This window comes from Lepus europaeus, chromosome 12, assembly GCF_033115175.1.
Source record: "Lepus europaeus isolate LE1 chromosome 12, mLepTim1.pri, whole genome shotgun sequence".
Classification (NCBI taxonomy): domain Eukaryota; kingdom Metazoa; phylum Chordata; class Mammalia; order Lagomorpha; family Leporidae; genus Lepus; species Lepus europaeus.
This window is the reverse complement of record NC_084838.1, coordinates 74,559,104-74,576,659: the sequence shown is the minus strand read 5'-3', so window position 1 is coordinate 74,576,659 and position 17,556 is coordinate 74,559,104. Positions and strand designations below refer to the sequence as shown.

Below are 17,556 nucleotides of genomic sequence, written 5' to 3'. Positions count from 1 at the left end.
AAGCTGAAAAGTCTGCAAAGTTGAGAGTGTCAGGACCTCCAGGTTTGGGAAGCCACCGCACCAATGCTGTGAGCTTCGTCGGAAGTGATCTGTCCATCTTCACCTGTGCCTATAAGAACCTGAAACATTCTTCACGAGTTGCTTCTCCTTTAAGGAGAAATGATAAACCCAGTTTTCGGGGGCCTTTAACACCTAGGAAGGTCCCTCCAAAAGCTTATGGAAAAAATGGAATTCAAAGATAAGTTTACTACGGCACACAAAAAAATTACACTCTATGCATAGTTTTTCATGATACACATTTTCCATGAGCTTGTTTGGGAACCTTTGCATCCTTAATCTAATTGAGAGTAAAACCATTGGCCAGCCAGGCCTGTGTGGAGCAGCGGGCACCCCTTGGAAGCTTTGCAGCCTGGATGACATGGGCCTGGTGTGCTTGTACTAAGCTTGCACCCTATCTGTGCACCTTCTCCAGGGTGCAGCTGCTGTGTCTCCTTTTATCTGATGACAAGTGATGAGCCCAGTAGTCACCACCCACTTTTCATTCTGTCTTTCCTTGAAGGAACAGGCTGTTTTACTTCTCAGATGGCATGCTTTTGACCCTGCAGTGAGTGCAGTTCAGTAGGAATTAGTGCCCATGATAACAATATTCCTGGCAGTTCTTTGGAGCCAAAGCTAAGGAAGACATGGTGAGCAGCATTGGAGGCTAGCATTGAATGTCCTTTAGCTACAGCAGTATGCAAGAAAAGACTTTAAAAAAAAAAGTTTTATAGATTTATTTATTTATTTGAGAGGTAGAGCTGCAGATAGAGGGAAGGACAGAGAGAAAGGTCCTCCATCCACTGGTTCACTCCCAAATGCCTGCAACAGCCGGAGCTGGGGTGATCCGAAGCAGGAGCTTCCTCTGTGTTTCCCATATAGGTGCAGGGGCCCAAACACTTGGGCCATCTTCCACGGCTTTCCCAGGCCATAAGCAGAAAGCTGGATTGGAAAAGGAGCAGCTGGGACTAGAACCGGCACCCATATGGGATGCTGCCACTGCAGGCCGAGGATTAACCTACTATGCCACAGTGCCAGCCCCAGGAAAGACATTTTTGCAGGGCATTTTAGTTACAAGGGTAGGGACTACAGAGGAAAGTGGAACTGGCATCTGGAAACCTGAGGCATTGGGAAATAGGTGGCTGTGACTGAGAACATGTAGGGAAATGAGCTAGGCAGGCCTTGATCTTGGTCAGGGGTCGCTTTCTCAGCCTGGCTAATGCAGTCCAGTGGCATTTCAGGAAATCCAGATAGGGCTAATATCAGAGCCTCTGGAAGGTGTAGGAGTCCTCGGTTGCCCTGTATATTCATTCCCGGTCTTCCATGAGCTCTCTGAGTTGGAGAACCTTGTAGAAGGCTGGTGTCTTCCTGGACTGCTTCACAATTGAATTGGAGGCAGAAGGAAGTGTATTATTACTAGTTGGTAGCCAGGCTGTTAACATGCGCTACACACAGACACACACACACACATACACACACCACCCTGTGGTACAAGAGGACCAGGTTAATAAATAATACAGTCATTTGGGGAGTCGGTAATCTGCTTGAAAATTAGATAATTAAATCACAGATTTTGAGAGCTTTTGGTTGGGCTGGTGGCCAGAGTTTATCTATTTTTTTTGCCCCTTTAGCTTTTTTCCTCTGCTAAATAGATGTGAATATGATAAAAAAAAATTAGTTGTTTTTCAGAATGTTTAAGTGCACGAATGAGTGATGCTTAAATTTCTTGGGAGTCCATATTTCTATGGTCTGTTAAATGTCCCTCATTTATTTAAATAAAGACCCAAATCACAGGAATGCGTGACAGACAGATTTGCCCTGCTAGTTTTTTTTTAAATACTGCATTAGAAATTCAATAAAGAAGTGAAAAGAATCAGGTTACCACAATTTTCCACCACATTACAGAGTGTGGAGAATAAACTGCTTCTTGCATGCCTTGGCCATTCATGCCATTTCCATCTCAGTGCCTGACACTGTGCTGGACCCTCACATACTAACTCATGGTGGAGTGAGAGAAGAGGAAGCAAAGGTATCCATCCCTTGGCCAAGTGTTTGGGCCTATGCACCCATGTAGGAGACTGGAAGAAGCTCCTGGCTCCTGGCTTTGGACTGGCCCTGCTCTGGCTATTATGGCCATTTGCAGCGTGAACCAGAGGATGGAAAATCTTTCTCTCTTTTTCTCTCTCTCTCTGTCGCTGTAACTCTGCCTTTCAAGTAAATAAATAAATCTTTTTTAAAAACTTAGAAACTTAGGTTATAATTTTAAAAAGGAAAAAGATACCTATCCTTTTCTAGTGGCTGTTGCCACCAGCGTCTGGAGAGGTCCTGGGCAGAGCTGTGATGCCCCTGGGAAGATGCCCCAGGAGACAGGGCCAGAGACATGCTTTCTCTCTGCTGCGATTTAGAATTGCCAGTGAGTGGTGACAATTAAAACAGATTAGCTTGCATTCTTTTTTAAAAAATATTTGTTTATTTGAAAGAGTTACAAAGAGAGAGGGAAAGAAAGAGGAAGAGATATTCCATCTTCTGGTTCATTCCCCTGGTGTCTGCAATGACCAGGGCTGGACTAGGCTGAAACCAGGAGATTCATTCAGGTCTCACACATGGTTGGCAGGGGCCCAAACATGTGGGCCATATTCTGCTGCTATTCCCAGGACACCAGCAGAGAGCTGGATTGGAAGTGAAACAGCTGGAGACATAAGGGATGCTGGTGTTGGTACCACAGGTGGTAGCTTTCCTCGCTACACCAGAGTGACCAGCCCATTTATTGCTCTTTTAAAAGTCTGTGCAGAGAGTCTGTGCCCCTTATTGCCCACTCCCTGGACAGGTTGCTCTCAGCAACCCATCCTTGGAATAACAGTGGCCCTGTGGGCCTAACCCTTAAGATGCAGTACATTTGTGTAGAGTGTTTGGGATTTATTTATGTGTAGAATGAAAGAAGGGAAAAATGGTATTACTTCTTTAATTTTCACACTGTTTTCCATCATTTTCCTTCCCATAGTGCCTTTGGCAAGTCACAGATTTTTGGTTTTTTGTTTGTTTACTATTTTTATATTTATTTGAAAGAGTGATATAGAGAGGGAGAGAATGGAGCACATGTGAGAAAGCACGCTTCCATTCATAGGTTTGTTCCCAGATGGCTGCAGTGGTCAGGACTAGACCAGGCTGAAGCCAGGAGCCAGGAACTCCATCCAGGTCTCCCACGTGGTAGGCGAGGGCCCAAGCACTTGGGCCATCTTTGCCTTCCCAGGCTCATTAGCAGAAGCTGGATTGGAAGCAGAGTAGCTGGGACTTGAACCATGGGATGCTAGTGTCATAGGTGGCAGCTTAACACAGCGCACCACAGTGCCAGCCCCCAATTTGCAGTTCTTAAACCAGTACTGGGAGAAGGAAGGCAGCTGTCATCTTAATTCTGTATCAAGTATTTATATAAAACCAAAAATTGTGACAGTTTGGAACTTTCTCTGTAGCTGCCTCGGTGTGTCTCAGATCATTGATGTTCCAACTTTTAGAATTTGGGAAGAAGGAAAATTTCAGAGAATGGAGACTTCCTTCCAACACCAAACACAGTACTTCATATTTAAAGTGTGTCAAGGGAAAGCTTTTTCTCCCAAGAGTTTGGTAGTAGATCCAGAAGTGGAGTTCCAGAAGATGACCACAGTGCTCCCATTGATGCCCTGACCAAACCAGGGAGAGTGTCTCAGGAAAAGGGGAAGTGCAAGGGGGACATTGTCGAGCTGCCTGACGGAGCTGGGTACTTCGTGTCTGTTTCATCCTTAAACACAGCCCTGTCAAGAATGCTTCACCCCTTCCATGGTAGAGGAGCCTGAGGCTCAGGGATGTGCAACTCAAGGGGCAGGAGGTTGGCCTGGCTGCAGAGGGCAGGTTTGCCTTCCTCCTAGGGCGGCAGGTGTTTCTTGGTTTTCTTTGTATGTAGCCTTGACATTCTGGAGAATCACTAAACCTGCTGGCTCTCAGGCCTGCTTCTGTGTCTTATGCACACACACAGAGATAGACACATTTAAAGAAAGCAGGTTTTTGGTCATTTCCTGTTTCCTGCAGATGTCTTTCCTGCCCACTAGTGGTCCCTAGCCTGCCTTCTCACTTTGGTCCTGGTCTGGAGAAAGCCTGAGTATGCGAGTGCTTCTATTGGCAGGTGGCCCCTGGCAGTCGCACCTTGCCCTCCAGGCAGTCTGTCATGTTCAGTTCTCTTATGATACCCTTCACATTACTGATTTATGCTAAAAGTATCCTAATGTTTCTGACAGCTCATGTGTGACATGAATAGAATCCCTATTTCTCAGAGCTTCTCTCCCGATACTGCTGATAGGGCTATATCTCTTGGTGTCATCGCAGTGGAGATTCTGATGGTAACATATTGGTTCTGGGTCACTGGTTCTGTCTACAACAGTAGGTTGGAACAGAGTAGCAAAGGTTAATTAGGTTTGTCCATCAAGGTGTATGTGGTATGGATGCTTTGGTACTTCGGGTCCTAAAATCAAAGCCTCTGAGTGTGTGGTTTGGGCTTCTTGGCTTCTCATTTTCAGACTATCACAACAAAAAGTGTTTTATTTGTTCCAGAAGCAGAGAAAATAGGAGATATTAAAGGCCAAAGACTGCAAGTGGATCTTTATAAAAAGCAGACATGTTCATTGAAATCAGAAAGATGGGTTGGTGCAGTCAGAATATCAGGAGCTTCTGGCTCCCCCACATCATGCGTTTGGAAGTGGAACAGCTCCGTGATCTTTCTGAGCAGTTTCTCTCCATGTTAATGATCATCAGTAGAACTCAGTGAGAGAATAGATCTCCCAATAGATGCTCATTTTCCTCCTCTGAAATTTCGTTCTTCTTGTAGTCCTAGAACCAACATTTTATTATTTTTTAAATGTTTATGTATTTATATGAAATGTAGAGTTTGAGAGAGAGACAGATCTTCCAGTCTGCTGGTTCTCTCTCCAAATGGCTGCAACAGATTGGAAGCAGAACAGTGCCTTCACCCTTGGCTGTGTGGGAATCTCTTATAAGGGCCTGAGTCTACATAAATTCGTCTCCCTTTCTGCCCTTTGGTTCTGTCTTGGTGGGAGTGTGGGAGTAGAGGGCAGTCATCAAATGATCAGCTGAGAGAAAACACTGAGTGCTGTGGAGGAAGGTAATGAAGTCAGGAGAGGGGCGGGCATTTCGCTACACACAGTTCAGATGCTGATCCAGATGCCCATGTCTCATATCAGGTACCTGGATTCAAGGCATGGCTCCCGAGTCCATCTTCCTCTAATTACAGACCCTGAGAGGCAGGTCCCTGCCACCCACGTGGGAGACACCGATGGAGTTCCCAGCTCCTGGCTTCAGCCTGACCCAGCCCTGGCTGTTGCAGGCATTTGGGGAGTGAACCAGCAGATAGAACTTCTCTCTTTCTTTTTTTCTATCTCTTTGCCTCTTTGCTTCTCGAATAAATACATAAATTAAAATAAAGTTGGGGGCTGGCACTGTGGCATAGAAGATAAAAGCCACCTCCTGCAGTGCTGGCATCCCATTTGGGCACCAGTTCGAGTCCTAGCTGTTCCACTTCCAATCGAGCTCTCTGCTGTGACCTGGGAAAGCAGTAGAAGATGGCCCAGGTCCTTGAGCCCCTGCACCTGCATGGGAGACCTGAAGGAAACTCCTGGCTGCTGGCTTTGGAACAGCATAACTCCAGCTGTTGCAGCCATCTGTGGAGTGGACCAGTGGATGAAAGACCTCTCTTCTCTCTATCTCTCTCTCTCCCTCCCTCCCTCTGCCTCTTTGTAATTCTGCCTTTCAAATAAATAAATAAGTCTTTAAAAATAATAAAATAAAGTTAGAAGAGAGAAAACTAATCTTTAGAGGACTGGATGGGACAGAACAGGAAGTAGGGCGCTAGAGATTTTAGCTGTGGGAATCTGCTTGTGTCCCATGGCTGAGCATTTGGCCTGTTGGTGTTTTAGTAACCTCCAAAATGTGTGTGTAATAGCAATCATTTTTAGCCTGTATGTGAAAATCATTCTTCCCAGCTGTGATGTGCGAAGTGCCAGAAGTTGGATGAGGTGTGTATTTCAGGAGGTAAATGGGGCCTTTTGGGTGAAGCACCTGCATAGGTGAAGTCTGTGGTTAGCTGGGCATGGGAACAAGCATCCCATTTAGAGGGTTGGAAATGAAGCTTCTGTTAAAATGGAAGAAATCATTGAATGAGGGCCAAAACTGGCCCCAGCTCCCACACTCAGTTTCACCAGGAGACCTAGAGTTTCCCAGAGTTCTGTTTTCCTGTATGAAAAGGTCTCTAATCAGAACAGCATGTTCACCCAGGTATGGCTTTTGCAGTTTAAGACTATAAGCTGTGTCAGTGCAGGGGGTATCTTCACAGTGTTTGCGATGAGGAGCATCATCCTGTCGCATGATCCTTCTCTTGAGGACTCTTCCCTTCTGTCAACTCTACCTTCATGGGGCTGGGCCTCGCTAAATGAACCACTGACTAGACAGCAATGTAGTCTTTACAGATCTTTCTTAGTCGTTCATCTGGATGGAAAGTTCGGTTTAGTGTAAGACCAGATGCTCTTCCCATCTGAAGCACTAATAGACAACCTGTGAATAGTATTCAGAGTTGTTTTTTTTTTTTTTTTTTTTTTTTTTTTGTCTTTTAAAGAAGTACAATCAGACCATTTCTATTTTGTTGAGATGTTATTGTTTCTATCAAATAAGGTGTCTGGGGGCCGGCACTGTGATGCAGTGGTTTAAGTCACTATCTGCCATGCTGGCGTGCTATATCGGAGTGTTGATTTGAGTCCCAGCTGCTCCACTTCTGCTCCAGTTTCCTGGAGCAGGGAAAGCAGGGAAGATGACTCATACCTGGTTCCATGCCACCCATTTGAAAGACCTGGGTGGATTTCTTGGTTCCTGGTTTCTACCTGGCCTGGACCCAGCCATTGTAGCCATCTGGGGAGTGAACCAGCGGATGAAAGATATGTATGTCTGCCTGTCTCTCTCTCTTCTCTCTGTCTGTCACTCTGCCTGTCAAATAAATAAACAAATTGAAAGAAAATCAGGGCCGGCGCCGTGGCTTAACAGGCTAATCCTCCGCCTTGCGGCGCCGGCACACCGGGTTCTAGTCCCAGTTGGGGCGCCGGATTCTGTCCCGGTTGCTCCTCTTCCAGGCCAGCTCTCTGCCATGGCCCGGGAAGGCGGTGGAAGATGGCCCAAGTGCTTGGGCCCTGCACCCGCATGGGAGACCAGGAGAAGCACCTGGCTCCTGGCTTCGGATCAGCACGATGCGCCGGCCGTAGCGGCCATTGGAGGGTGAACCAAGGGCAAAAAGGAAGACCTTTCTCTCTGTCTCTCTCTCTCTCACTATCCACTCTGCCTGTCAAAAAAAAAAAAAAGAAAGAAAGAAAATCAGGTGGGTGAGGTGGGTGAGAGGAAAGCTGTGATTGGGGTTTACTGCTCAGCAGTTTATGTGCTCCCAGCAGTTGGTGCTCCCCTGGGGTTGAGCCCCACTAGCCAGGCTCTCTTCTGTAGGTCATACTCCTCTGTGTTCAGAGACTCGGGGTGGGTAATAAGATTATAAAACATGCCTCTAGCTTGCCAGCTACCACACATGCTTATAATAATGGCACTCATAATTCACTGGAATCCTAGGTTTTAGCTTTTACTGGGGTATTTGTTTAATTTAACGGAATAAAAAATAGAATCCCAAGAAGAAACAAGGCAGCATTGCATGAAGGGGAAAAATACAGACCCCTTTTGCAGAACTGAGCAGGTCCTCTGATTTGCTGGCAACATCTGTTCCTCAGGAGACCTTTGCTGTTTTCTTGTAGCTGGGAGTGAGGGGCTGAGCGCCAGGGGGTGGAGAAGTAGGTGAGTTTAGAGCTGGGTGTCTCTGCCTTGGTGAGACAGGGATGGAGGCAGGTGATTCTTTATTGTGGGGATTGTCCTGTTGCTGCCTTCCTGGCCTTGGCTGCCAGATGCCCCTCAGGTGTGACCATCAAGTGCCTCCAGACACTACCAGATGCCTGCCCGGGGAGGGGGGGAGGCACAGCCTCCAGGTGAGAACTACAGGTTCTAAAGCCTTTGTTGTCTCCCAGTTCTGTCTAAGCCATAAATATCAGGTCTGTGATGATTATAATGATTTTAATTTGAAGGGAGCAGGAAATGATTTGGGGTTTTTAATTATATTCTGCCACACCTTTTCCTGGGCCTTTGGGAAGTTCTAACTTCTGCTTCAGCAGTTGTCCTGTGCTCTGGGAAACATGGGGCCGTCCTTCTTCCTTGGGTGCAGTTTGTCATGTGAATGAGCATTTGTGGATTATTCTCTGAGCTGGATGTAGCTGGAGTGATAGATGACCTCAGTGAGCTCACATTTTAGTAACCTCAAATGGAGTCTGACCCTTTGTATCTTTTTCTTCCCTAGCTGGAAGTCTTTTTATAGTTCAGTGATCTTGAGGATTCATGGGAAAAATTGAATGTTTATATACAAATAACTCAATATCTGTTTGCAAATAATTCTTGTTATTTGATAGTTTTTTAGAGCATATAATTAATATGGGAAATGAGCATATGCCTAGATTTGAAACTTTGTCTTTTCCAGTAACAAATAAAATAGGCCTCTTCCATTCATCCAGAGCTCTCCTCGAATAATACTCACACTGGGATTGGCAGCAGTTGACCAGACTTGACCGTTAGCATTTTAAATCAGTATGGGAATGTTGGTGTTTCCTGCTTCTCAGGTGTGTGGAAGGAGTGGTGGTAGCAGTAGTTGCCTGCTTCTCAACCTTGGTGTTATGTTAGAATTACCTGGAGAGCTTTGAAAAGACCTAGGGTGGCTGGTGTCATGGCACAGTGGGTTAAATCGCTTTATGCAATGCCAGCATCCCCTGTGGGTGCTGGTTCAAGCCCTTCTGCTCCACTTCTGACCAGCTGCTGCTAATGCACCTGGGAAAGCAGCAGAAGATGACCCAAGTTCTTGGGCCCCTGAACCCACATGGGAGGCTCAGAAGAGGCTCCAGGCTCATGGCATTGACCTGGCCCAGCCCTAGCCATTGCAGCCATTTGGGGAGTGAACCAGCAGATGGAAGACTTCTATCTCTGTTTCTCCCTCTCTCTGTCTATAACTCTGCCTCTCAAATGAAAGAGAGAAAGGAAGGAAGGGAGGGAGAGAGGGAAGGAGGGAGAGAAAAGACCTAGGACCCTGGTTCGTCACAGTCCAGTTAAATTGTATGCTTTGGTGGGGAGGCTAGGCCCCAGTACTGGGCTCCCTCTTCTCATTGTTCTAGCAGGAGTCAAGGTTCAGCACCAGTGCACATTTTTATAAATAAACTTTTATTGGCACACAGCCGTGCCCATTCCTTTAGCAATGGCTTAGAGAATGTATGGCTTGCAAAGCCTAAAGTATTTACCGTTTGGCCGTTTACAATAAAACATTTGCTGACCCTATGGAATGTTTTTCAAACATTTTCTCTCTCTCTCTCTCTCTCTTTTTTTTTTTACAGGCAGAGTTAGTGAGAGAGAGAGACAGAGAGAAAGGTCTTCCTTCCGTTGGTTCACCCCTCAAATGGCCGCTACGGCCAGCGCTGCACCGATCCGAAGCCAGGAGCCAGGTGCTTCCTCCTGGTCTCCCATGCGGTTGCAGGACCCAAGCACTTGGGCCATCCTCCACTGCCTTCCTGGGCCACAGCAGAGAGCTGGCCTGGAAGAGGAACAACCAGGACAGAATCCGGCGCCCCGACCAGGACTAGAACCTGGTGTGCCAGCACCGTAGGCGGAGGATTAGCCTAGTGAGCCGCAGCGCCAGCCCAAACATTTTTCAAAGATGCTTTGTATAAACTTTTTATAAAATGTGTGAATTTTTATTTTATTTAAAGATGTATTTACTTGAAAGGCAGTTACAGAGAGAGAGAGATCTTCCATCCACCTAATCTCCAAATGGCTGCAATAGCCTGGGCTGGACCAAGCCAATGCCAGGAACCAAGATCTCCATCCAGAACTCCCACAGGGGTGGCAGGGGCCCAAGCACTTGGATCATCTTCCTCTGCTTTCCCAGGCACATTAGCAGGGTGCTAGATTGGAAGTGGAACAGCCAGGACAATGCTGGCCCCTGTATAAACTTTTGAAACAGGTTAAAGTTCTGCAGAGCTTGCAGGCTCAAATCCTATCTGGGTTTTCGTTTGTTTTTGTACACAGAGAAAATTCAAAAACACTTTGCTTGAACAACTGACTTGCAAATATTGTCAGGCCTGAAGGATATGTGACTAACTCAGCACTCAGGCTGGGAGACCCCATTCTTTATACCATGGCATTCAGTTCTGGAGGGGTGGTCCCTTAATTCTAATTCCAGATTCGTTCCTCAGGCTGTGTAATTGACCTGTGGGAAGTCTGTGGGGGCAGAAATGGCTCTTCAGTCCACAGTGTGCTTTGAGTTTATTACCACTGCAGCAGTTCTGCATGGCAACCGACCCCTGAAGAAAACAATTTCAGCTCTGGGTGATTTTTTTTTTTAAGTTTCATTTAATTGAAAGGCACAGAGAGAGGAGGAGGGCGATCTTCCATCCACTGGTTCATTTCTCAAATAGTGCTTGGCCAGGCCCAATCCAGGAACCAGGAGCCAGGAGCTCTACCCAGACCCCCTATGCAGATGACAGGAACCCAAATCCTTGGGCCATCATCTGATGCATTCCTAGGCATGTTAGCAGGAAGCTGGATCAAAAGCAGGGGAAGCACACTCCAATATGGATGCCAGCCACCTTGCAAGCAGTGACTTAACCAGTTGCACCACAATACCCACTTCCACTCTAGGGGAATTTTATCCATAAAAGTTACCCATGAAAATTAAAAGCTGCTATTTGCATAATTTCTACTCCCTCCCCCACCTTCAGGTGGGAACTTTATAGTTGTAAACAATTGGTAAGCAGAGATTTTGTTTGTCTAAGAGTGTTTTAGAAGGTCCTTCCAGAGGGTCTGAGTGTGAGAGAGCCCTTTGTGACCAAAACAAGATTTGGAGGCCAGCAGCATTTCTGAAGAGCTTGTCAGGTTCTCAGGCCCACTCAGACAGACTCTTCAGAATCTGCATTTAAAAGAAAAGATTTAATTATTTGAAATGCAGAGTGACAGGGTGAGGAACACACATGCAGAAAGAGATCTTCTGTCTTCTGATTCACTTCCAAATGGCTACAAAGGCCAGGGCTGGGCCAGACTGAAGCCAGGAATCTGAAATTCCATCTAGGTCTCCAGCGTGGGTGCAGGGCTATCTTCGGCTGCCTTCCAAAGTACATTAACAAGGAGCTGGATCGGAAGTGGAGTAGCCAGGATTCAATCCAGCACTTGCATATGGGATGCCAGCATTGATAGCTTAACCTTCCACAGTGCTGACCCCAGAATCAGCATTTTAACAGGATCCCCAGGGCATTTGCACACCCATTAGACAAGCCCTGGGAAGCAGTGGCTTAATTAATCCCTGGATTCTGTGTAGTAAACCACTCCCTTGGATTGTCCTGCCCTCTTAAATAATGTTATGACTCCTTAATGGGGTGGCCTAACTTGGGCTCCCTCATTATGGTAGCAGCAAGTCTGCCCCTGGAAGACAGATTTATTTATTTACTTATTTGAAAAGCAGAAAGAGGAGAAATAGAGGTCTTCCATCCCCTGGTTCACTCCCCAAATGGCTACAGCAGCCAGGGCTGTACCAGACCAAAGCCAGGAATTAAGAACTTCATCCAGGTCTCCCACATGGGTGACAGGGACCCAAGTACTTGGGCCATCTGCTGCTGGTTTCCCAGGCACATTAACAGGGAGCTGTTAATTGGAAGTAGGGGCTGGGACTCAAACCTGGGCCTATGTGGGATGCCTGTCACAGGTGGCAGCTTTATCTCCTATGCGACAGTGCTGGTCCCAGTTGACTTTTACTTAAAAGTGAATATCAGGTAAGTTTGATTTTTCGAACTACATATTTTTTAAAAAAATGTTTTGAGAAGCTTGGTGACAGAGTAATCCCATTTGATGGTTCACTCTTCACATGCCTGCAACAGCTGGGACTGGGTTAGACTGAAGCCAGGAGATCAAAATTCAATTCAAGTTTTCCAGGTGAGTGGCAGGGACCCAACTACTTGAGCTGTCTCCTGCTGCCACCTAGTGTGTGCATTATCAGGAAGCTGGAATTGGGAGTGAAGCTAGGCCTTGATCCCAGGCCCTCTGATATGGGTTGCAGGTGCTGAACCAACAGCTTAATGACTAGGCCAAACAACCTAGCCTAAATTTGATTGATTGAAGGCAGTACACATCACTGGAGTCTGGCTGTGTTCTTGCCTGAATATAGTGATCATGGGGCCAGCGCTGTGGCATAGTGGTTAAAGCTGCCCCCTGCAGTGCTGCCATTCCCATATGGAAGCAAGTTCGAGTCCTGGCTCGTCCACTTCCAATCCAGCTCTCTGCTATGGCCTGGGAAAGCAGTGGAAGGTAGCTCAAGTCCTTGGGCCCCTGCACCCATGTGGGAGACCCGGAAGAAGCTCCTGGCTTCTGGCTTCAGATCAACGCAGCTCTGGCTGTTGTGGCCATTTGGGGAGTGAACCAGCAGATAGAAGACCTCTCTCTCTCTGCCTCTGCCTCTCTGTAACTCTGCCTTTCAAATAAATAAATAAATCTTTTTAAAAATTTAAAGAAAAGATAATGATCGTGAGTTGACTGCTCAGTGTCTGTCCCTGAATTCATGCAGGAAACAGAATAATTCTAGAGGCTGGTTGAAGTGGACCTTTCCACAGTCAGCCCAAGTGGGAGCCCCTTCTAAGCTAACAGGTCACGTCTTTTTAGCTTTGAATGAAGAAGTCAGGAAGCTTCAGGGAGCTGCTCCTTACATAAAAGCTGCCTTCTAGTCCCAAAGGCAGGGTCTGGTTGCCAGAAAAACAAATGACTGCCTGGCCCACGTGTCAGCTGCCCCCGCTGCTAGAGGGACGGCTTGTGCCTTCCTGTTCTCACCCCATGTGTCCAGTTAACAGAATCCAAATCACCTGCAGCGTGCAGACCCTGAACTTCATCCCTTGCCACAGGGAAAGCCTGGAAGGAGGTGGGAATGGACGCTGGATGACAGGGTCCAACACAGCATCACACCAGTGGCAGGAACTTCCCTTTTCACACAGCTTGCCTGTTGTTGTACAGTCAGTTGTGGTTTTCTTATATTTAAATTTTATTTTATCTGAGAGGCAGAGAGAGACCTCCATCTGCTGCTCCTCTCTACCAAATAACCAGAACCTGGGAATCCAGTCCAGGTGGCAGGGGCTCAGGTACCAGAGCCATCACGAGCTGCCTCCTGTGCTGCACAGTGGCAGGAAGTGGAATCTGGAGCAGGGCTGAGATTCAAGCCAGGCACTCCTGTACAGGGTGCAGCATGCTTCCCAAGCAGCAGCTTGATCTCTGCACCCAATACCCACCCTTTACGGTCATTTTGGATGTTTCCCTCCTATAAACACTGTCAGGTCACCAAGATACAAGGCCAGTTTTACACATATGGAAAGGGCAAGAGGTTTGGCAACTTGCCCAGGTCAAAGAAGTGAGGAGGCATTTCAGCAGATCCTATTGGCCCCTACACAGTGCTCTGCCCTCTGCACCACCCTGTCCTCTGTAGCACTTGTTAACCAAGCAACATGGCACCAGGGGGCACTTTCCAGGGGACCTCAAACCAGAAATGGCACCTTCAGGAGGGATAGTTGTAGTATTTCTGGGGCCAGTGTACCAGAAGGTTGCATTCCAGGCACAAGGTACTTTCACATTTAATAGGCTGTTCTCAACTAAGGAAATAAAATTATTAAAGAATTAGGCAACTTTTAAAAAATACATTTATTTGAAAGGCAGAGTTACAGGGACAGAAGGACAAAAAGGGAGAGGGAGATCTTCCTCTTGTTGGTTCACTTCCCAAATGGTTACAATGGCCAGGGGTAGGCCAGGTCAAAGCATGGAGCCTGGAACTCTGTTCAGTTCTCCCATGTGGGTGGCAGGGGCCCAAGCCCTTATCTTCCACTGCTTTTCCAGGCCAATAACTGGAAGCTTGATTGGAAGTAGAGGCATCAGCACTCAAACTTATGCTCATGTGGAATGCTGGCAGTGTAGGCAGTTCAATGCCAGCCCAAGAATTAGGCAATTTTTGTAGGAATTTTTTAAAAAAGATTTTATTTATTTATTTGACAGGTAGAGTTATAGACAGTGAGAGAGAGAGACAGAAAGAAAGGTCTTCCTTTCATTGGTTCACTCCCCAAATGGCCGCAACGGCTGGAGCTACGCCAATTCAAAGCCAGGAGCCAGGTGCTTCCTCCTGGTCTCCCATGCGGGTGCAGGGCCCAAGCACTTGAGCCATCCTCCACTGCCTTCCCGGGCCACAGCAGAGAGCTGGACTGGAAGAGGAGCAACCGGAACTAGAACTGGCACCCGTATGGGATGCCGGCACCGCAGGCAAAGGATTAACCTAGTGTGCCATGGCGTCGGCCTCTTTCATAGGAATTTTAAAGTATGATTTCAGCTCAGTGTGTTCCTTCTCCCCCCGCCCCCTTTTTTTTTTTCTTAAGCAGATGAAAAACCCAGAGAACCGCCACCCCGTGAGTTCGCAGTACAGGATGCATTCTTACTACCCACCTCCTTCTTACCTGGGCCAGAGCGTTTCGCAGATCTTCACATTTGAGGACGGCCCGTCGTACTCGGAAACCAAAGCAAGTGGTAGGTGTCTGGGTTTGGGGTGGACAGAAGCTACGCATCAGTGGGGAGCTGTTGGGAAGTTTATAGCTGGCTGAAGGAAGCATCCTTTAAAGCCTGTAGTTATGGAATGACTTGGCTGACTTATTACTCTGTGGATACCTGGAGTGACAACAATAAGGTGAGAGGCTTCCCTTCAAAAACTGAAAATGCGTTTTCTAGAGGATCAATGTGAACTGCAGGGCCATTTCTGATGCGGCTGAAGCCCTGTTATTTTTGTGAAGTGAGTTTCTATATACTGAGGACTTGTTTCCTAAAGTTTCTCATTTTGAAATTGAAGATGTATTCATCTTTTGGGTAGAGGGAGAAAACAATAACATAATAAACATTTTTTAATACAGTGAATCTCAGAGTTTATGCAGTCACAGTGTAAATAACTCTGATATTATGGCTTTAAAATAAAAAAATGACTGTTTAATGAACCAAAGCCCTTTGAAATACACAATTCCTCAATTTCAATTTTAACCTTCTCCCCAGCATTTACCGTGTGATGATAGGCATGACTGCTGTGTTTCTAGATCCTGTTTTTTAAATTCTTTATAGGTAGGCATCACCTTTTGATCTAGGAGAGTGAGGAGTATATACAACCACAGTAGAAGGTAGAAAAGGTAGAAATCAAGGCAGGAAGAAGTGACTTGGAAGAGAAATTGATCTGCTAACACTTGGGCCTGCACTACATAAAGAGAAGTTTGTTTTCTAAACAAATTGTGTAGTGAACTGGCTCCTTTTTTTTTTTTTTTTAAAGATTTATTTGAAATGCAGAGTGAAAAAGAGAGAAACAGATTTTCCATTTGCTGGTTCATTCCCCAAATTGCTGCAGCTGGGCCAAGCCAAAGCCAGGAGCCCAAAGCTCCATCTAGGACTCACACATGGGTGACAGTGGCCTTAGCAATTGGGCCATCTTTGCTGCTTTTCTAGGTGCATTAGAAAGGAGCTGGGTCAGAAATGGAGCAGCCAGGATGGGAACCTGTGCTCTGGTAGGGGATGCCAGTGTTGCAGGCTGTGGCCTAACCCACTGCCCTACAATGCCACCCTGAACTAGTTTCTTTGTATAGGAAATGTTTAAAGGATGAGAATAAGGATCATGCTTTGATTTCAAATTCAGAACAATAAACTAGTAAAAAGCTCTGAAAGTTGTGCGTTGTTCACTTTTATAAAATAAATAAAAGCTTCCATTAGTAAGGATTCTAGGAGTCAGAGGAACGCACCAGTTTGTCATAGACTGAAATATATATTGTCGGCTGCACTTTCACTTTTATTAATAATCACCTCCTTTGGGAGTGGACACACACCTCTGTTTTATAAACATTCATGCTTTATGATAAATACCCATGTGATCTTTCTTACTACCTTTGATCCTGTGTATTTTTCTGGATTATAAGCTTCATAAGGAGAGAGCACATCTCCCATACCTTTTTATCTGCTGCTGTCTTATTGGTTGGTAGAGTCAATGAATGAATAAATGAATCTCAGATTATTTTTCACTTGAAAGGTCAGAATCCCAACTCGTTATTGTTACCCTGATGGAGCCAGGGCACAGACTGGGGATGAACCATTAGCAGACACATTTGTTCATTCAAAAAATTAGGAAAGAAGGCCATTTCCAGGGAGAAATTGCCTGAGCTTCTTACTCCAGGAATAATGGAATATTTTTAGAAGCACTGGCATTCTTGAGACAAAGATATAAATTCAGAACAGGACTAAGACAAAAATATAAGAGAAAATTTATTAGAGCAGAGACGAACAGATTTGGAGAGGAGCTGGAGGTGTTTAAATTTATGGCAGAAAAGGAAGCGACTCAGATGGAAAGAGGTTACAGTCCGGGAAAGAAAAGACCAGCTGTACCAGTGTTGATAGGAGCAAAATCTGGGATGTCTTTAAACCTACTGGGCGATGTGTACATTTGAAATTGGGGTTCTAACTCATTCATAAATGATCGGGAGGCTCAAGCTCCAGAAATGAGGGAGTTAGGTAGAACTACAGTGAACTCTCAGTTCTATTATGATAGTGAATATGAATTAATAGAAAGCCAAATCCTAGCTCATTTTTGGAAGAAATGTGACTTTATGACTTCTAAATATGTGCCATGTTGCAGCTTCTGTGGTTCATAAAATGTTTAAAAAGACCTGGGGGCCGGTGCTGCGACTCACTAGGCTAATCCTCCACCTGCGGCGCTGGCACCCCAGGTTCTAGTCCTGGTTGGGGCGCTGGATTCTGTCCTGGTTGCTCCTCTTCCAGTCCAGCTCTCTGGCCTGGGAAGGCAGTAGAGGATGGCCCAAGTCCTTGGGCCCTGCACCCGCATGGGAGACCAGGAGGAAGCACTTGGCTCCTGGCTTCAGATTGGCGCAGTGCACCGGCCGTAGCGGCCATTTGGGGGGGGGGGTGAACCAATGGAAGGAAGACCTTTCTCTCTCTCTCTCTCTCTCTCACTGTCTAACTCTGCCTGTCAAATACAAAACAAAACAAAAAAACAAAAACCTGGGAAAGGAGGGTAGATTGTGTTCAGGAACAAGGAGATGGCACTGATCCTTTCTGGGGACATGAGAGCCTGAGCTTTATCATCAGCTTTGGCACAGAAAGGAGCACTTTAGGGTATAGGTAGGCCCTCTGGCAATAGGGCTGAGGCTAGGGCAGGATGAGGTGGATGGGGATGGGGACATCAGTATATTTGTTTTTGAGGAGTTGGCAAAGGACAGCTGATAACCAGTTCCGTTCAGTAGTTCTGTCAAGGTGAGTTGAGAGTTTTTGGTTGCTTGCTTGCTTTAATGAGTAAGTTACGATTTCTTT

The 17,556-nt window shown here is 46.2% G+C and overlaps 1 protein-coding gene across 1 annotated transcript in view; it reads left to right on the top strand.

Moving 5' to 3' along the window:
- DMRT1 (doublesex and mab-3 related transcription factor 1) overlaps window positions 1-17,556 on the top strand; it is a 117,200-nt gene that overhangs the window by 55,155 nt on the left and 44,489 nt on the right. Inside the window, exon 4 of the mRNA XM_062207061.1 lies at window positions 14,589-14,733. Coding sequence (XP_062063045.1) covers window positions 14,589-14,733 — 145 coding nt within the window. The remainder of the gene's footprint in view (window positions 1-14,588; window positions 14,734-17,556) is intronic.